The 21,556-nt window shown below is 42.8% G+C and overlaps 1 protein-coding gene across 11 annotated transcripts in view; it reads left to right on the top strand.

The window, feature by feature from the left end:
• Positions 1-21,556, top strand: part of LOC1270900 (homeobox protein prospero) — a 169,752-nt gene that overhangs the window by 124,236 nt on the left and 23,960 nt on the right. For all 11 annotated transcript variants that reach the window (XM_061648987.1, XM_061648997.1, XM_061648995.1 and 8 more), the window contains 2 exons: positions 3,829-3,973; positions 4,143-21,556. The exon at positions 4,143-21,556 is cut by the window's right edge and continues 23,960 nt beyond it. In XM_061648987.1, coding sequence (XP_061504971.1) covers positions 3,829-3,973; positions 4,143-4,322 — 325 coding nt within the window. In that variant the 3' untranslated portion in view covers positions 4,323-21,556. The remainder of the gene's footprint in view (positions 1-3,828; positions 3,974-4,142) is intronic.

The raw sequence follows: 21,556 nt of genomic DNA, 5'->3' as shown, positions 1-21,556 counted from the left end.
GCAATCCTAAGATCCTGCTGCATTGCCTTTCGTACCTCTGGAGGGTTGCTTTCCATTGTTTAACATTTTTGATTGTGTACCTTTCCCAGCACCCGTTGGCCATCAAGCATCCAGCTTGCTGTCTTTAAGACGGTGTGCGTTTTATTAAGAAAACGTCGCACCGGTCTTGAGCTTTTCTTGCCGACCCTACCGGTCCCTAAGACGTGTGTACAGGCGCGCGCGAGCGCACGTCAGTCCGTTGGTGTGCCTTACTGCTGATCCGCTTCGTTTCTTCCCCCTTTCGGGTGCGGGCATTGAACGGAGCGGAAGTTTACGACCAAAAAGGCGGCAATTCTCCGTTTCTTTGCGACCCGAAAAAGGTTCGGGCTGTCGCCTCGCTTCGCAAACCGGCAATTATCATCAGCAAGTCACGCCAGAAGTCGTTGGGCTGTGCTGCCAAGAAGCATCTTTCCCTGCAGTATGCAACATCTTACCCTGCGCGAACACGAACACAAGCACACACAAACACACACAAATGGGTAGGAAGTGGAATTAGAAGGGCATTTAAATATTCCCCTCGGCCGTGTGTAGCGCATTAAGGTCTCTGCTCCCGCTCTTTCTCTAGCTGCATTACTGTGCGATATTGTTTTTTTTTTTCATCCTTCAGGGAACGCACAAGACGAAGGGGGAATATTATGATCGTTATTCGTCTTTGTTGTATGCATGTGTGTGCCTGTGTGTGTGTTTTTTTCGTTTCTTTCTTTATCAATCTCCTTATTCTTGGAATGCGTTTTGTTTTCCCCCTGTATACATTCGCCGGGTCGTCCGTTACCCGGTTGTGGTGGCTTTTAATTTCTCTAACGATCGATTTTCGGTGGGAAGTAGAAAATGTGGCGTAGGGTTGATTATTTCCCATCTACCACCCAGCACCACCGTATGGGAAAATGAGAAAATAAAGGACAGGAAGCCAACACTACTCACAGCTCGCACACACACACGAGCCCGAGTTAGGGCAAACGGAAAAATTAGCGCTTCGCTGATTTTGACCGTTGGAAACGCTGAGGGAACTCCGGTGTGCTCCGGTGTGGAATATGCGCCGCAACTTAAGGGGTCAAACACGTACTTCTTACCATTTTGTCTTGCTAAGGGGAACAATGCGAACGCTTGCGTGGAAAGCAAATAACGTGAGAAAAAGACGACACACCAGTACTGCACGCCGGTTGGCGACGGGACTAACGGACGCAATTCAGTTGGAAAGACGTTTCTTTTTAAAATTTGAACACCACCTGTGTGCTGCTGTGGCGGGTTTTGAAAGGTGGTACGGTGCAATTAATTATGTTCGTTAATTCAAATATTAACGACATGAGCAAACAGATAGGCACACAGAGTGGATGGTAATCATTCCCTTGGAGGGCGGCGAGGGATTGAGCGAAAAAGTAGTAGAAAAAACGGACTCTCTGTCTGCAGGATCCACCCACGTGCAATGAGGTTAAATGGCCTGTATGGCCACTCTGCGGCAGAGTGTACCGCTATTTTATTCAATTCAACCACCATATCTCGCTGTCTCTTCAGTTCTATGCAATCTGTGTAGTTTATGTGTGTAAGGATCACCTCACACACTAATGATTATTCTTGGCAAGTGGTGTGCTTTATCGTCCTGTGCATTGCTCCCACCTTTCGCGGCCTATGGTGGTGGCCTTCCAGCTCACTCGAGTGTCCTTGCACGATGTACGCCTATACACTAGCGGCGGGCATGCATGTAAAGGTTCGCTTCACAAAAACCAGCGCCATATGATGATGCTTGTGGAGCAGGTGATGAATTTTTGATACCGCCTCAACTAGGAACGCTAGCGGGGGTGGGAGCTATTTCGCTCCCCTTTTTCTCTCGCTGCCTTTCTATCACTAATGTTTAATGTGACATTTCCGCAGTGTGTGTGTGTCCTTACTTGGAGCTGGATTGTTTCCTTTTTTTGTATGCCTATTCATTCTTTATCAGGATTTTTTTTTGTTTAATTCACAAACCCCAAGAATGATATGCGGAAGTGTGAGGTGCTAGACAGTTCCGGCTTTGTCGGCGACCCTATCCCTGCATGCCCATGCACACATGGAAGAAAAACAAACCACAACCACACTCCACCAGCGCCACATTAACAAGGAGCGACATTATTCCGCATAATGTGAAGTGGATAAACGGCCAAACAAAGCACTGCGGGGAGGGCTTTGAACGATTGCTGGATTATTATGAGCCCGCTTTGGGTGGTGTTGTTGTTGGGTGGTGTGGTGAGGGGTGTTGTGATGATAATGCAAGTGGGCTCTTAATTTCACTGTCTTCCGCGCGCCAGTTCAACATGCACATTGTGTGCTATTTCGTGCCGGTCACTGTGTTTGTGCATGTTCTTAGCGCATATGATGTTCTCGGTTGGGACGGGAGTGACGGAAACACTCGAGGCCGCACGAGGACAAGGTTTAGCATGATGCGCTTTTCTTTCTGCAACCAAACAGCACGCGGTGTGTCGTGCAGTTCACACACACACACACACGTAACAAAAGAAAGAAAACGCTGGAGCCGTGCGCATATGAGCAGACAGGGCAGCGAATGCCGCAAATACATCGCAATCGACGTGTGCATTGTAATGCAGAAGGTTCAGTGTGCAGTTACAGTTGCAGGGAGCATTTTAATTACAGAGCTAATGATGAGCTGATTTGAAAACCTATCATGTTCTTTTGCCTAGTTTTGGGCGATGGCAAAACATTGCATCCGTGTGCCGTCTCTCGTTGACGTTTGGGAAAACGGGAAACGGCTAATTTCCTGCCTCCTGTCTGTGTACTAAAAAAAGCAAGCCCAGCATTTATTTTCGCCCCGTGTGTGTGTGTGTACGAATGCATTGTCATTCAGCTTCACACATTTCGCATGCTGGCACCTATCCACAATGATGAAGAGTGCAGCATTTTACGCTAAATTGCAACACTACACATGAGCATCATCGTACCGCGCGCTTCGTTTGGTTGTGCTGAAGGACCTCCTGGGTGTTGCTGCCGGTGCTGTTTGTTGGCGCCTGTGCATTGTATGACTATGTGTGTGTGTGTGGTTGTTTTTTCTTCGTCCCATTTGCATAACCCTGTCTTTTGCACGGTTCTGTTGTACGAGCGCCTGCCGCATGTACCAGCAGCACACCACAAACCAACCCGAACGTCATCAAACGGAGGTAAGGCGTTGAAGCGAGGCGTGAATGGGAAAATATTTGCATGAGGAAACAACCGCCAGCACATCGCGCGCCCACGACGTCGTGGTGCAATCCGGGGAAAGTATCTTGTTTTGACGCCTCGCAGAATGGTACAGCCGACGCGTGTGTAGTGTCGTCTAGTTTGCTGCAAATGTGTGTACTACACAGCAGCAGCCCAGTAGCCCCCGTGCACAGCAGACACCTTACCGGGGCTTGCGGGGAAAACGCGGCTGAAGTGCACTTGCCAGTCGAGCATTTATGTTTACGGTTTGCCACTTAAGATGGTTGAAAGCGCGTTGACAAGTTGCGGGCGCTTCAGGACGGCCGAGCAGAACGTTTTGCACACTCTCTGGTGCACACATCGTTCGAGATTGGCCAATTGAACGGACCGTCTATACATTACTGCCACCACCCAATATGGTGTGTGGGCTCTCGGTGTTGGGATGTATATGTTATTAGCATTCTTGAATGCAGCGTCATCAAAAGAGTTTGAAGGAAAGCAGTTTTTGAAAAAGAAAACTGGAAAATTGCCTTCGCCGGTGAGGCAGCCGTTTTCACTGGGAGGAAGAAACAGGAGCCTGGCCTCTGATGCTTACTCTAATGAGTTTTGTTTTATCTTGCGCAGGGAATTCTACTACATTCAGATGGAGAAGTACGCCAGACAGGCGGTAAGCGAGGGCATGAAGAACGCAGACGACATCCACGTAAGCAATGACAGCGAGATTTACCGCGTGCTCAACCTACACTACAATCGGAACAATCACATAGAGGTAAGACTCCCCGCACCCATCCCATTTATCCCGCTGAACGCATTCTTCTTGCACGAGTATCATGTAGTGTACAGCAACCATCACACCCCGTAACATCCCTAATTGGCTAATAGAAACACAAAAGAGGCTAAATTATGAACGCTTTACCCCAAATGTCCATTCTCTTTAGGTGCCCCAAAATTTCCGATACGTCGTTGAGCAGACGTTGCGTGAATTCTTCCGCGCGATTCAAGGCGGCAAGGACACCGAGCAGTCGTGGAAAAAATCAATTTACAAAATCATCTCCCGAATGGATGATCCTGTGCCGGAGTATTTCAAATCTCCGAACTTCCTCGAGCAGCTGGAGTAAGTTAAGCGGGCGGGGTCCCGTTACTAATACACAAAGCTCTCTCTCTATCTACTACTACCTGGACAAACTAGGCGGGAAATAAACGAACAAACATGAAAGCTGGTGAAGAGAGAAAGCGGGAGAGCTAGAGCGTGTCAACCACAACAAGAGAAAACAAAACAAAAGTAATACCAAAAAAACAAAAGAAGAGGGAAACGCGTGCAGCCGTAAAACAAGGCTCGTTACACTGAATCAATAATAGGAAAAAAGGGACAAACACAAAAAGGTAACAAAAGAGTAAGTAATATATGATACACGGACTGTGTATGAAAAACAAAACACAAAACGAAAAACAGAGAGTAATTTTATTATTAAAATTAAAGTAAATTATACAAAATTGTTATCTTAAAACAAATTTATGAAATATGGGGTACGGAAACAAAGAAATAAGTAAGACGTAAACTAAAAAAAGGAGCAAAGAGAGGAGGGAAAGAGAAAACAAAACGAGTGAGCAAAAGAAGAGAAACACGGTAAAGAGACTATATTATTTAAAACAAAGAAGTAAAAAACAAATCTAGGCGAAGGCAAGGCGCAGTAAACGAAGGCTGAACAAGAGAAAACTACAATGCAAAAATATCTAGCAAAAAACGGTAAAACAAAAAGACAGAAACATATAAGAAGACAACATTTGTGGTTCCTATAATGTAGTGCGCTTTTCCCACAGTGAAAGAGCATCTGCAGACATTCAAAACACACAAACACACACTAGCAATCACACATGTACACAAACACACGCTCCTACAAGAACTGTGTGCCACATTTGTGCACAAGCACAAGCGTGTACGAGTGTTGTGTGCGCGTGTGTTTGCTCGTGCGCGTGCAACAAAGAATCCGCGGGAAAGGCCTTCAAATTTATCCACTCTCCGTATGTAGCAGCACCAGAAACAAAACAAACAAATTAGCAAACAAACAAAAAAACAGAAATGCTTTGAAGACGGCCAGAATATATACAATGCTACCTTACATGTGAGGTATTTTTTCGCGAATCATTATTCGGGCGTTCAAAAGCACTTCCTAATGCATTTAGATGAAAACAAAAGTTGAAAACAAAAAGCAAGACACCTACACGGCAAACCTCAAAATTTACCAATTTTTAGTATATTTAAGGAAAAGTAAAAAACAAAGAACAAACAAAGCAAACCAAAAACTGAAAGCACACAAATTCTCAAGTGCTGCCCGAAAAAATCGCCAACAACGGCTCTCGAAAAGATAAAAACAAAGAGCATGAAATGAGAAATGGAGTGAAGATACTGTTTTAGGAGAAAAAAACCTGGACTTGAAGCTGCAAAGCGGAAGCGGAAACCCCGTTCCGGAAGAGAAAAAAAACAACAATTGACGAATCAATGCGGCGTTTCTGATCATGACAACACAAGAGAGATGTAAACTGTATTGCGTATCGATCGAATCGGCGGTATCTAATTTACAATCGGCGTCTTACATTAGATGTACAGTTTTCGGGTTGGGCTGTGTTTTAGAGCCTGCCAGCCAGCCAGAGCCAGCCTTCTCTTTTTATGCTTCACCCATCCAAATGACGTAGCGTCAGTCGTCGTGGGCAGTATGAAAACCAAAGTCGTGGGAGCTATAATTGTGGGATGTACCGCGAGCCGGTACGAAGGTTTTTGCGGTTCTTCAGTTCTGTATAGCTAGTTATTAATCTATATGTTCTATGCACTAGGTTTAGGGACTGATATCGTTTAGAAAGCTGTGTGAGCAAAACGTTGTGTACAAATACAAAATCTAGTAGAAGCCGCCGGTGTGTTAGGCGAATTAACTCTACTACACAGTGCAGATCGCGAACTCCAAGATTAGTCCTTGGGCAGGATCACTCGAAGCAACGGTATCGGACGACCCAGAGGCGTTGAACACTTCCTGTTGTTTCTCGGCAGTTGTAAATATGTTTATTTATTATTATGATTATTATGATTATTATTATGATTATTATTATTATTTTTCCGCTCTTGCGCTCAGGCGGCAGCAGGAGGCGCTCTAGCGTTGAAAATAAATTATGTTTATTGAGACCAAATTCTAACTATTAAACAAAATTATCAAAATTCCAAATTAATATCAAAGTTCAGACAGTGATCGTGTTCCTGGCCCGCCAGCCACGCGCTCTCCTGTCGGCTGTTTTGATCGTATATTTAGGTAGCGAAAGTGTTTTTTGTTGTGTATTGCTATCATTTCCAAACGGTGTTTCCAAACCCCCCGCGGAAGAGTATGGCTCACGTAAGAAAATGTTTGAATATTTTTAGGCTAAACTACTCACACCGTCTGTTTGCGGTACGGCGCCATCGGCTACAAGCAGGACGAGGAACGGGCATATAGGAATGATATTTTTTGTCCTCCTTGGCTCAGCGTCTTTTCGTGTCGGTATATCCGTTGTACGAGCCGCTACCGCAAACGCGGGTGATCGAAATTTATAAGCAAAATTTGTTACTTCTGGTAAGCGCGGATGGAGAGAGAGAAAAAAACGAATGATGGGGTCGAGAAAGCGTAAGTTTTGTTTATTGTTTTGGCGTTATTTCGGCACTTTAGGCAAAAAAAAAGAAACTCAAATCTACGGTTAGAAAGAAAGGGCAAAATGCGTAAAAGGTATCTGTGTTTGAGGAGGGAGTAAATTGAATGCGTCCTGATCCGGTTTGCTTCGAGTAGATACAAAGCTAAGGTTCGCATGATCTCGCATGAACACCATGCGGGGCGTTTGGGGAACAGATCGGGTAAGGTACACTCACAGTTTGGAGGAGATTGTGTATACGTGATGGATGGTAATTTGGAAGCAAAATTCGTTTCGATCATGTAACGGGTGGTTATTCTTTCGAACACAAATTCGGAAAGTTTCGCTGCGAATCGGTACGGTGAACAGCGCACGCTGTGTGCAAGTATTTCTTTAAATTATTATTTAGCCTCTTTTTGTGGTGTTGAGTGATCTTTCTGCGTACACGAACATCTTAAATTGCGCGTGAGCAGGCGTGTCGTGTTCGTGTGCTCAATGAAGATTGGCGGTGAGAATTTGGCGTCGTCTGCGGAGGTACCACAAATATATATTAGACCAATAACATTCAACAAACAAAATCATTGCAATAGATTCCTATCCTGCTACGCACGCGTAGAAAGGGTCCAAAAACCTTTCAGCCGATCCAGTTCATTGTAGCATCAACGCGATATCGCTTGCCTGCGCAACCAAAAGTGTAACCGCCGTGGAAAGCGGCTCATGAGATCTTTTACCAAATCTACAATGTTGGTGACCAAACCAAAGCAATTCTATAGCGTGCATTAGGGTATGCTTTCTAGTATTTAGGCGCAATATTGAAGCAAAATCGATCGTGTATTAAAAAAAACCACACATAAACCATCATCTAAAGTAAATGATGCAAAACTGATCAGATGTACTATTTAAGTTAACCCTGAACCAAAAGCTACAAACAATTGCAACTTATCTCCGCAATAAGTTTCCTCCTAGTCGTTTTAATCCATCGATAGATGTTGCCTAATCAACGGCACCCGCCCGAACCAACCACAAACCTTGCTGACTGGTTTAAATTTCAACACACAACATTGCATCGCATTTACATGCTTTGTACGTTGTAAAAGTTGTTTAAAAGGAAAAAAGCAGAGAAAGAGAGAGCGACAGAGCGATACATTTGGTGAATCAGGCAAGGAGGCAATGAGTTAGCTTAAGAGATATATTTTTCGTCCTTATCAAATATTACCGTTTTGAATGAACAACCATTACTAACTATAATTGGCTTTATATGAAGAAAAAGCGCTTCTTCCAAGCCCTGGTTGCGGTGAGCCGGGAAGGGTGCGGTAGTGCCAACGCTATCGATGGTGCTACCCTGAACCTTAACCGTCACCCATCCTTCAGGTTTGTAAGAAGTGCGTGAATGTACAAAAAAAAAACAAAATCATAATAAAGAAAACTATTATTACTATTTCCAAATCTATTAAATTAACTTGTGCTCAAAATTCGTATTTACTAACTAAAATTGTGTATTCTTTTGTGATCGGTTTGGTGCGTTTTATTTATTATTTTGTTCCGAAATCGAATTGGACTACTAGGTGTGCAACAATTGATCTGCATGTGTGTTACGTTCTGTTAAATTTTACAGTTGTTGTCTTATTGTTTTATTTTCTTTTTTCTGAAGTGACTCTAAATCAAAATTCCAAATCGAACGCGACCGGACGAGCGGCTCTAGTGAAAGATCCTATTACTATATCATGCCTTCCAAAATTACACAAAAAAACGACGAAAGTAACTGAAATTGTGATATTAAAAAAATTGAAAATCACACAAACTCCTCGCTCTGGTTTTTTTGGGCAGTGAGGGCGATGGCATCAAGAGATATATTGGGAAAGCGGAACAGTTTTTGCGAGCTGTGGCACCCATTTCTTCAGCCCGTCCTGCCCATCCCATCCGTGAGAAGAGAGCCTGTGGATGATTCCGTGCAGCCAGCGAACTGCTGTAGCTGCTCTAGTTTAGGGATTAATTGTTAAAACCAAGAAGTAAATCAAATTAACCTTTCGGCATACTCGAGACAAACACGCGTCTTTTCGGCATTTCTTTAGGCATATGATATAAGCAAAAGGGATAGTGTAGAAGGGGATACAGACAACACAAATTACACACATCTTTCGGCAAAAACATTTGGGCATGTAAAGCAAGAGGGAAACGCGAGAGAAAGAGAGTACTCTTTGTTAATAAGCATATTTGTTTGTTTTTACAGTTTTACTAAAAAAACTGCGGTAATGCTTGTACGTTTTGTTTGAATTTTTTTAGAAAGATAGAAATTAGTTGTGGGGCAGTTACCGCAAGACGACTCTGGCTCCGATCTGGGTCCTGTTGTGTAGCGACAGCACAGATACAAGTCAACATGGCAACTTGGAATATGGCAATGTGGCACCATCTCCTGAACCCGGTGGCACAGCGCTTCGCTCATGCCCGGCGTGGTCAGCTCGCAAGTGGCAAAGCAAGCAAGCATTTAAATAGTAACAGTAATTAATGGATAGTCACAGTGCGTACACACTTAGTTTGTAAGTAAAGATTTCACACAGCTCAAACGCATTAACAGTAATAGCAGAAATAATAAGGCCGGCAGCATAACTAAATGGTAGAGTTACAACCCCCAACACACACACACACAAATAGATATGTATGTATTACCGTGCATGTGTTTTACATTACTTAACACCCTGCCGTGTGAGTGTGGTATGTGTGGTGTGTGTACACAATGCAGCAGCGCAGTACAATTTAATCAATTCCATATTAATCGGTGTGAGTTACAGTGCAGTATCCGCAAAGATAGTAAACCCACAAACACAATAGCCAGATAACTCAATCGCATTTTTCAATTCCCCTTACTTCAACCAAGCAAACAACAGCATACAGAACAACTGCAACTAAATAACCCAAATCACCGCCCGGTATGAGCGAAGGGAAGGGAGCTGCTCTGGATTCGAGCAGGTCTACCTTTTTTTTACAGTTTGGTCGCTGTGCCGCGGGCAAGGTTCTGAACAAGCGCTCTACTGTGTGTATGGGTGTGGGAAGTTTGCCAACTCGGACAAGCTTCCACCTTCCAGGGATAAGCACCGAACGGGCCGAATGTCCGGGACTCTGGGTTGCTGAGGGCATAAAGCTGTGTGCCCTCATCTCCAGGAACTTAACAAGTTTACTGTACAAAAGCACAACACACCAGGCCTAAGCGTGCGTGTTGTGATCTAGTTGTTGCGAGGCATCTTCAGACCAAGTCACCAACTTTCTGCCACTCCCGGTAGGCTGCTAGTCTCCCGCAGAATGCTGTCATGTCATGTATGCGCCGGCGGTTGCGTTCGGTTGGAACGACCATTACATTGGGCTGCTCTGGAGCATACCAATGCGGACGTGCATGCCGGCACCAGGCATCTGCCCGGTCCGGACACACGGGGAGGTCTGTTTGGAGTCAGTGATTTTGCGCGATTTTCATCACGGGCCTCATACAGACTTGCTCCGCTCCCAAGCTCCGTCGCGGCATCAGACGCGTTTTCTGCGCAGTACATCGCCATGAGCATGCAAACACCACGCATGCGTCTTGGGGTCGGTATGCGCGTGTGATTCGCTCGCTTCGATCGAATATTCCCCCGGTGGTGGAGATGAAAACTTCATCCAGCAACATGGTGTGACGCCCAATGCGCAACATGCAGGCTTGCATCTCGACCGTTGGGGCAAACGTGTGCGCCCGTTTCCTTTCTGTTGAGTATGCAAGGCCCACTACCAATTTGCCAAATACACACATACACACAGGGATGTGGAAGGCCAAAGGGTGCTATTTGTGCTTTTACCAACCGTTCGCTGGATCGCTTGGATACACACAAAGCACACATACACATACATAAACAACCCGGAGCTGCTAACACTACTAATCTGATCTGACAGCGTGGTAGAATTATTCAGGAAATGTGTATTAGCTAGACGAAGAAAACATGTTGTACCTGTATTCTTTTGTACGATCATCGGATTCGGAGCCAACGAAGTTGTTAGGCGGACCAGAAGTCTATTGCGGGGACGAACTGCTACACATTGTACATAGTTTGCCATTTGTCGGCTCTTTATTGCATTTAATGTCCCGTCGTTCTATTTATGCAAATTGTGGAGATTTTTTCTTGATTGTGCGAATAATTTGAGCAACTCAAAGCTTGTCACGACAGCTCCAAAGTAATTTGAATATGAATTTTGGATGTATTGGTGTCACGATTTGGAAGGAAAACAAAAATTATCGCAGTCAGCGCGGCTTGTGTGTTTCTTCAAATGTCTCGTCGGTTGCGTATAAATAAGATAGACATGTAAGGACCGTTTTCTTCGGGGTAAGTTATCCTGGTCGATTACATGATAAGTTGTGTGGTGTATTTTGTTCTACTAGCAGTGCTTATTCAGCTCACCTAATTTAAGGCAATTTTCAAACATTTTGATCCTCCAAAAGCAGAGATCTCCATCTTAGTGTTAATAACATATCATTTCTAAACCGAAATGAATGCATTTAGACCAATGCAATCATTTTATTTTAACGCAAAATCATTCATTAAATTACCTCTTCATGACCACCCGTAAGTTAAAACCAAATTGAACTCAAACAAATTAAACCCATCTCATACGCGTCAGCTCAACCGCAAGCAATGGTCCTCCAAACGTACAGCGAATAGTAATTGTAGAAGAAGCAGTATCATTTAGATCCTGTAAGGTTTTTTTTGTCTCTCAACGCATGACGGACAATGTCTACCTAATGATTGAAAACAAAAAAAATTGCAATAGAATGGTGAACAATCTTTCGTTTACAGTTTTTTTTTGTTCTGTGTCTTTAATAACATACACTTGTCGAGAGTTATTCAATCAATAGTTTCTCTATTTATCTTTATTAAATGACATCTTTTATTCAAATGCTCAAACATTGTCTTCAACGTTGCAGAATGACGTAAAGTTTTGTCCCACTATTTTTGCCTCGTTACGTGTAAGATTTTGATAAAAATTAACTATCCAAATTCTTAAAAAATATTACAAAAACAATCAATGCAATACAGTTTACAGTCGAATGCAGTCAGAAACAGAACCACACTCGTTCGCAAAAGTGTGCACTCGCACACAGCACTATGTTACTTCGCAATAACTACATGCACACCACCTAAAGGGGAAAGGGAGGAAACCGAATAAGAGGGAAACACCGAAGCTAACAAAAACCTGTTGGGCAAACATTTATTTCTGGCCAATATATTTGTTTTATAACATGTTTGGCGTCTTTTTGACAGTGTTACGGTAGGCAGTGCGAACCAAAGGAGTGGAGTCTTGAGAGGAGAAAATGACATTTTTGGAACAACTTCATGTTTCGGCACATATATTCAGAGGAATGGGAAACGCACGAAAAAAAATAACACGAACACGGGTGCGTTCGACGGTTGACATAGCATAAGATCTTGAATAGCTAAACAATACAATAATACTGAATACAACAATACTGCAACTCAAGCAACAACATCATCAACAGCAACAACTAATAATACAGCAACACAACAACAATAGAATGAGAGCACTTGTATTAATCACGTAACGAGACAAGCTCCTCTCGACAGGATAGTAGGCCAGGACTACTAAGAACACAAAGTAAATTGATCCACTTTGACACCGCACAGAATCAAACTCTGATACAACAAACCTGATACTGAAATAGACTAGCCATACTTAGGTACGAACTAAACCTGCAAATGGGGTATATAAGCGATTGCAAACCAACTCAGGGAATAGTTTTACAAACCATTCGATAGTTTCCATATACTGCGCTTGTAAAGATATGGCGAGAGAACATTATAGAGGGACAGAAGAGAAGGAGAGGCAAAGAAGAAAATATAGCTCTCTGTTTTATTTGACTGAGTTACAGTGCCGTGAAGCGGATACTATTTGTACGCAACCAAATACAAATAGTTCCGACCCCAGCTCGGCAACCGGATCCGGTTCCCCGTGGCTGTCGGTCGGTCAATGTGTGTATGTGTGTGTGAGGTGTGACAACACAGTCAATATACAGGATATATAATCAATTAACCGTAATTTACATTTAACTGCAAATAATAAGATTCAATGAATGTTGTATAAAGCCGCTTGACCATGAGAACGATACCGGAACCTGATATACTCCCCCAATATTGCCAATTCTTTGTAAAAAAAAACAAACACTGTCACAAACATACACACCGAACAAAGCAAATCTGCAAACCTAACCGTAGACTATAAACAGGCGCTGTGATACTAGAAAACGAACATAACGTGGGTAATATTTCATGAAACTCTCACAACTCGCAAACCAAGTACACTTTCGTTCCGTGGCGGATCTGGTGGAATTGGAGTTGGGAATGAATGCATCATCATCCCCATCACAATCCACCGTCCTCACATTATTGTTTATCAAGATGAAGAACGCCAAGAAAGAGGAGACCGGTTATAAGGAAACATCCCAGCCCAGCATTTCCCTTAGTCAGCTGATCAGCTTCGGCTCAAGGTCAGAAATAACACCTCGGTGGGCTCGTCAAGCTCGCAACGGGGGTCCACCCTGCTGCACACCCGCCAGGTAAGCTGGAAATGCTGGCCCTGTAATGCTTTTATTTTTCGTTTAACGAAGTGAAAAACATGAATTGAAAATCCAACAACACAACAATAGCAAAATGGATACAGATAAATGAAGCGTAAATGCTGAACAGCTGAACAGCTATCAAAACCGAAAACAAAACCAAACCAAATAGAAAACAAAAACACATCAACGCAAGATATGTTGCGTGTTTGAAGAATTCGATATCGATTGGCTACTGCAACCACCGACTCCGACGGTTGGTGGAAACCAAAACAAAAGCAAAACCAAAAACCAACATACCAATTAACATACTAACTGGACAAAACTTCGTGAACAAACTTTTCAAGCGATTAAATATATTAAACATTAGAGCAACGATGGTTGAACCTATCAAAGCACGTTGGAATCGAACGGATGCCCATTCTAAAATTCCTGATGTTCTTATATTAGGCGGGGAAAAAGGATCCCCATCAAACATTTATATTTGTGCTTCCCGTTTGGAAGGATTTTTTACAAGCAAAAAAGTCTTTTAAGTTGATTAATCATCGTTTGGCAGTCAAAAGACAAAAAAATAACACTATTTTCCCTAATGGCAGACCCAATATGATCTTTTAAAATTGAAGCAAAGCTACGTTACTTGCTAATAATATCCTTTTTAAAAACAGACAGTATAAATTATGAACTGATGAACAACAAAGAACGAGGAACGAAATAAATCTGTATAAATGTAGCAAAATGTGCGGCTAACTGTCCTACATTGCCAAAGGAGCTTTCAAGTAAAAGAAACTGAAAAAATCAACTCAAAATTTGCACTCTAAGTTTTCCACTGCATTGAAACCCTAGAATTTCTCAGTTCTGTTCATCTTATTTCATTGCCTGTGGCAATGCTTTTGATTTTAAGATTGCACTAAAAGCATTATTCCTCAAAACTCCCGAAACAAGACGATAAAGTCGTCATACCTTTCCATTTGAAAAAAAGGCCAACCAAACGAAAGCAACACTTTTGAGCCCCCATCCCCTCCTCCATTTGTACAACCCTATAATTACGAGTCAACGGAACACTGCTGTTTGATTACATATTGAAATCATACAAATTAATCATTTAAATTTGTAATAAACTCGAAAAACCAATTTTCACACGCCTCGCCAATGGTTGACGCGAACGATGGTGAACCGTCACAACGTGCACACAGCGACCGAACGATCGGATTTGTCCCCCTTTCCCAGGCAAGCAGCACAGTAATACCCGTCTCTAACCCACCGATTGTCCGAGAATGCTCCTCCAGCACTCTCACCGACAATAAAGCTGGGAGAGCATTGCAGTGCAGATGAGTAGGGGGATGATAATGCAGGCCAAAAAAAAGTAAAAAAAAAAACATAAAAAATAAAGGCCGCAAACTCTCACGATTCGTCTGCTGCTTTAGCGTTTACCAAGGGGTCGAGGGGGAACAGAGTGGCCAAACCATATATGCCACCCGATCGGTGGACGGTCCGTGTACTGTGCAAGTTCGCTGCCTTTCACCGGCTGTGCAGGCTGACCCCGACCGCTCGGGAGGGGAGGCTGGACAGCCTTTCGGTCAACTATTGGTGCACTGGCGTGCTAGCTACTTTATATACACCGAACAAAATAACACAAAACTCGCATGCTAATATTAAAATAAATTTACAAAAATACTACAAAACAATGCAAAAAAAACAACAAAGAAACACATTTGACAGCATAAAATCACATTTTTAACAAACCAAAATACAAAATCTGATCACAAAAATAACACTAAAAAACAACCCATATATCTTCCACGGCCAAGAAGGTGCCGGCCCCTCGGCTTGCAGAAGCACACCATCCGCTTACCAGGATCGGGGGGCCGCCGCGGAAGATAAAATGCGAAAACAAAATCAAAGAAAAAGTTTTGCCCCAAGCGGACCAGAGCGAATCGTGACAGTGCCGAAACGCCACAGTCACCATCAAGTGGCCGTACCGTACCGTAACGATGCATTTGCACCCCATCTGCACTCCCATCCGCAAACATCCGTACTGGGTGGGACGACCTAGCTCTGGGCCGCGACGAGCAATGGTAGAAATATGATTTTAGCAACCAATCCAACTTTGGCTAATGTAATGTGTATCACGTTTTGAAACAGTCTGGCTAGGAATATGATCTGATCACAAACATAAGACCGATTAAAAACGCAACAAGCGAACAAAACAATCCAAAATCGTTTCAGTTAAATGCTGAAAATGGATAACAAAAATCAAACAATTTGCGTGCAGTGTGTGTGTGTTTGCCCGTACCGTACACAGTTGGACGGGAGAAAAGCATATGCAGGCACTTTTTAAAAACTGAATTGGGCAAACGTAAAACACAGTCACACTAACACATACACATATGTTTATGTTGAGTTCATCAAACAGGATAAACCGGACCTATGTTTTGTTGGTGCACAGCCGACACAGTTTTTGTAGCAGTTTTTCATGCTGACAATTGAAACAATCGAATGAATGAATTTACTAAATCATCCTTTTAACCGATAAGCAATTGGAATTATTGGCAATATGTTGGTTTAATTTTTAAATACCACCGCAAAAACAACAACAGCAATAGACGTTTTATACAGATTGCTGAGCAGATTTATGGTGCTGGCGTTTGAATGTCATTCGTTCTACTTCTATGGTTTTATTTCGCTGTATTTAAATTTAAACTTTCATCTTTTGTAATTAAAATTGTGTATCATATGTTACATTAACCTGTTCTTTTCACAATTTTGGTGTTGATATTTCATAAACTTTTGTTCTCTTTTTACATAATCTCTTCCATTTTGTATTTGTCGTTGTCTATTTATTCATTATCGTTTTTTTACATTTTTATCGTTCTACTTTTTCATTTTGTAAAAACCAGTGTCATAAATCTGCTCAGACCAGGACATATAAAATATACTGGAATGATTTTTCATCTTTGAACCCAACAAACAAACAAAACCTAACCAATCTCGTATTCATTTCCAATTGAGGTAACCATCCTTTGTTTGAAGCATAAAAATGAAGCAATTATGAACAAAAGAAAGAAGAAAAACATATTCAAACCTTTAACCAACTACACTATTTCAATTTGCAACTAGCCGTCAAATCCGTACAATTTTTATGAACAAAATTTGCAACCAGAGAAGCAAATGGAGAACGATTCAGAATCTCTTGTACACAGTTACATAGTTTTGAACGGGATCAAGCCAACAACAACAAAACCAAAAACACACACTAAAACAACTAAATTGCTCTTTAAATCTATAAAAAAAAAACAAACAAAAGCTAAAAGAACATGCAAACAGTAACATCTACTAGACGGAACACAGTCTCTGCCGTCCGCGGCGTGAGTGAGTGGTCCGACTGGAAAAACAACCAAAACATGTAGAACAAACCAAACAAAACCATAAGCAAAATTCAAAATTTGTTGATGTATGATAAATGCAACTAACAAAAATAAACAAAGACGAACATCTCAGCAGCCGCCCATCGCCAAGCGGTTGGGCGGCTCACCTAATAAAATATCTAATCACGTAAGGAATGAAGTATACCAACATCACCGGGTCAGGAAAGACGCTGAAACCATCTGGAAGAGAAAAATAATGCAAACTAACAGAAATAATTCACAGAAGAATTTTCACTTCCATTTTTGCAATAGTAAAAAATATATTCTCATTCAACTCGCAGCATCCCTCAGCTGCAGCCACTGGATGGTAATATATTGCACAGTTTTTAGTTTACAATAGAAACCGGCAAAGCACGTCCCACACCACCCGCCCCGCTTCTCCCATGTCCCACGCACACATAACAAAAGCCGTGTGCGTGTGCGAGATCATGCAGAGTCGCGGGCGGGGAAGGTGCACGTGCGTTTTTCAACTAATATATAATAAACAAAATAATCACATCAGCAATGACAACACATCACCACCAGCTGAATATAGCGAAATGACAATTTTATTTCTCATAATTTTTCACTCAACAAACGCAACAAAGTAGAAGGACGCGGGCCTGTGGGCAGACGCATGCCATCTGGTGTTGCCCCCCGCCCGGTTCTCTACCTTAGTGAAGGCTCCTCTCCGGTGGAACCGTGCCACCGGTCACGTGTCCCTGCTGCTGGGCATCTTTCACCATCCGGCCCAGTAATGTTGCTGGAACTGACCGGTCACAAAACAGCAACATCTCGGTTTTGTGCGGCCGGTACATCCGGGGAGAAAGGGCCACAACAAAATGAACGCAACAAAACATCAACAGCAACAACCCAAACCAATAGAAACCGAAGGAATCTCTAGTTTTCTTTATTCGCCATTTCATTTGCAATAGTCACTACCACAAAACCAAAAGTACATTACACAAGCACGCGATAGAGCAGGAGTAAAACCACCACCACCCTGGAGTGATAGTGTCAATCAACCAGCAACAGCATGGGCAACCTCATCAGCCTCCCTGTTTCCTTCCCCAAGAGTACACCACCACACCCCTACCATAGCAACAAACAATAGCAGCAACGCAATAGAACTAAACCACCACCACCACCACCACCTTCCAACAATCAACCAAGCATTCCCTGAGCTCCCGCCCCGTCCCACCACCCACTCAAAACAGTCGAAGTGCCTGAGGTCATGCCTCCGACCGACCGATCGGAAGTGACTTTTTAATCATAAGTAACCGAAAACTAGCAACGCGTGTATGTTTGTGTGTTTGTACATATAGTGACACGATCGGACGGACTATCGACCTTCGGCTGTTCCGATATATCAGTGCAAACCGTACAATAGTTAAATAATGCAAAACAGCAACACAGATTTTAAAATGGTGTATTTAAGAAATGAACATAATCAAAATGCATCCCTAAAATGCGCGGCTGTTCGTGCTGTGAGCGCAGATTGACGGTATCACTCCATGCAAGGCCGCGGTGGTGGTTTGAAATCGATAAACCAAAACCAATAGATCCAAACCACAAGCGACAAGATAGCAACAACTACTCAAAACTAGGCTAAAGTAAATGAAATAAACCGGAATGATTTAAAGTACAACACAAACCACTTTTTTAAAAAGCAAAGCAACAAACCAATAATATATTCAATCAAAGCAAGCAAACAAGAGAACTAATCGATCAAAGCAACCAAACCAACTAAACAAAGCAACAAACAAAAAAAAACCGCAACTCACTACAAAACAAGCAGTAACAACAACAGCAACAACAAAAAAACAGTAAAAACCAGAAAACCAACAATAGTAATAAAATGGAACAAAGATGATATATTTATATTTTTATACAAATCTTATTACAAGAGCCAAACGAACATGCTGCCGCGGTGCTCGGACACGCACATGCACATGAGTGTGCGTGGTTTTGTGCGAACCTCGCACCAAAACCATCTCCCTTACGGTGTACCGCCTTCCCCCTGGGGGACGCGGAAAGAGGGAGACCAAGAGCGGATCGGTAATGCGTAAGGGGAAATATTTAAGCAAAAGGTTCTTCTAATGTGGCATTCTTCACAACCACACGTGGAGTACAAAAAACCTTACCCACACGTAACCATCTGTGTAGTAGCGCCCGGCAGTAGCAGCGAAACAACAAATATGAGAACAATATTTGTAATTCAGAGCCAGAAGGGAAGACAGGACAACAGGGGTGGCAGGCACGCGAATGCAAGACGGGTGGGGCGCTTATTCGATGGAGGTCCTTCAACGGATAGGATCTTGGGATTTTCCGACACTGCTCAAACCATCGTATGCCCTACCACCTTGCCGGCTGCCACCACCCTCTTACCACCTTCCTGGATCCACTGGACGAAACAGAAGAAGAAACAGCATTGGAAGCAGAGCAGTGAACACACACAAACCATATAGTCGTTTTATATATTGAAATCAGTACATTTTACCATTAAACATCCTTATTTTTAAACATTTTTCTTTTCCAAAACCAACAACAACAACAACAACAACAACAACAGCAACAACAACAGCAACCAAAAGCAAAAGCAACACAATATAATGAAAAAAATAGAAATATGCGCGAACACTGACGACGAATCAACAAATTGAAGCTTAACAAAACCCACACAAAAAAATAAGCAAAACAATTGAAACAAGCCAAAAAAATGATACAACACGTAAATCCAATTCTCAAAGGAAGAAGAAAACGGCAACACTCAGCAGACTGTTAAAAATGTGATCAGATATATATATCATAAAGTATATAAATATATATTAATACATACCTGTATATGTATTAGCAACGTAACTAAATCAATAGAGCAAAGTGCAGAAGAAGAAGAAGAAGGCACAAAGAAAAAGGGAGAAGGAGTAGAATATTTAATCGCAATCGAAACGAGCGACCGTTTGCAACAAAGCCAACGATGCCGATAGCAGCGTATGTTAGGGCAGCAGTGACTGCAACTAAACGCTAGCGACGAACCCGAGCTCGATAAACCCGGTTTCCTGCGGGGTAAAGCCTCGGGTGGGGGAAATTGTTTCCTCAACGCAAAATATTCGAGTGACTACGGGGTTGCGGGGTGCAAAAAACTTTCCGAGCTTTTTTTTCGGAAGTCTACCGGAAGGGAAGCCCAGGAAGTTTGACGGTTACGGGTTAGGCGCGACCATCACGCCCGATCCGCTCATAACCATAATTAATTAACCATCATCAGTACCAACCCGCAATGCTCGTCAGAAAATGGAAGTGCGAAATTGGCAACAGAAGCAAAAGCAAACAGAAAGCAAAACTACAAGTGAATGATTTACTTTTTCTTGTTCTTCTTTTTTTACAAATTTTTGCGAATATTCGCTGTTTAATATTGAAATTTTATATACAAACTGTTTTTATATATACAGTGTCAAGAGTGCGCGAGTACGCTATGCGAAGGAACCGAGCAGAAACACGTGACCCGAAACAAGCGAAGACAGATTACGAGAGGGCTAGTAGGAACGCTAATGGAAGAGTATTTATACAAAGCGCGAAACCGAAAGCGAAGCCAGTACTGTTAAACGTGCGCAACACAAAGCTGGTCGAAGCCGTGAGAGAAACAGATAGATATACATATATATAGATATATAGGTATATATTTATACAGAGTATAATTTTACACACACCATAACAATAGTGAGCAATAGAGAAAATGCCATTTGCCAAAAGCCAAACGGGCTGGTCGGCGCTGGGTCAACTCCCGGCTTCGGCTGCCCCTTTGGACCAAAAAAGATGCAAACAACCAAACCGGAATGATTTCAATTTTACCAGTTCAGTTGAAATAGCCATATCTGTGTGCTGGTTCCGGTGCCCGTGCGTAGCCCGACCCTGGCCAACCCTGTTCCAGAAGTGACCGTGCCGAACCTTTTTACAGGTCGTAGGGAGGACCGCCAGTGGCAAGGCGACAGGCACGCCCGGAACACAGTACGCAGCCAACACAGGGATAATCTTCTTATGATTTTTATGGTAAAATAATGAAACGAAATAAAAAAGCCATTGTGAACACTCAACCACCGCCAACCGAGCGGCTGGAGACAACAAATGTTTGTGATATAATAAACAGCGTAAGAGCACAAATCTTAGGATTACAACTATACCTGATGCGGAGGTGAAACGTTAAGCACAGTTGTACGGGTATAGTACGCGTACCCGTTTCCAAGGCTCTGAGAGAACATTTTGTTTTCGTGAGCCATTGGAGGACTGAACATTTTCACCACCCGTGAGCCATTCGAGAGATATGGAAATCGGCTTTCGTTTTGTTTTTGTTTAGCCATCACTACAAACTAATTGTTTAAAGTTTACAACAGCAACTTTTGCCTTATTTTTAAGAAAGTTGTAGGTAATAAAAGCGCAATAACGGCGAACCTGGATCTGGACGCGCGAAATACTGATGCACTCACACTCACAGTTTACGTCGGCTGGAGTTGACAGCTTCCAAATTCCTCTGCAAAACTGATTTGCTGACCGATCGGTGCCGATGCTGTGCCGAAGCGGCGACCCTTGCCAAAACAGCAGCATGATTGTGGGTCGCTGATTGTGAAGCACACCGGCACCATCGGAAGAGTACATAGCCGCGGGCAGGGGATTCACACCATCAAATCTCCCAGTCGCTATTTACTCAAGCATGATC

The sequence above is a fragment of the Anopheles gambiae genome, chromosome 2 (assembly GCF_943734735.2).
Source record: "Anopheles gambiae chromosome 2, idAnoGambNW_F1_1, whole genome shotgun sequence".
In the NCBI taxonomy this organism is placed as follows: domain Eukaryota; kingdom Metazoa; phylum Arthropoda; class Insecta; order Diptera; family Culicidae; genus Anopheles; species Anopheles gambiae.
The sequence above is the reverse complement of the archived record's forward strand: the minus strand, read 5'-3'. Positions and strand labels throughout refer to the sequence as shown.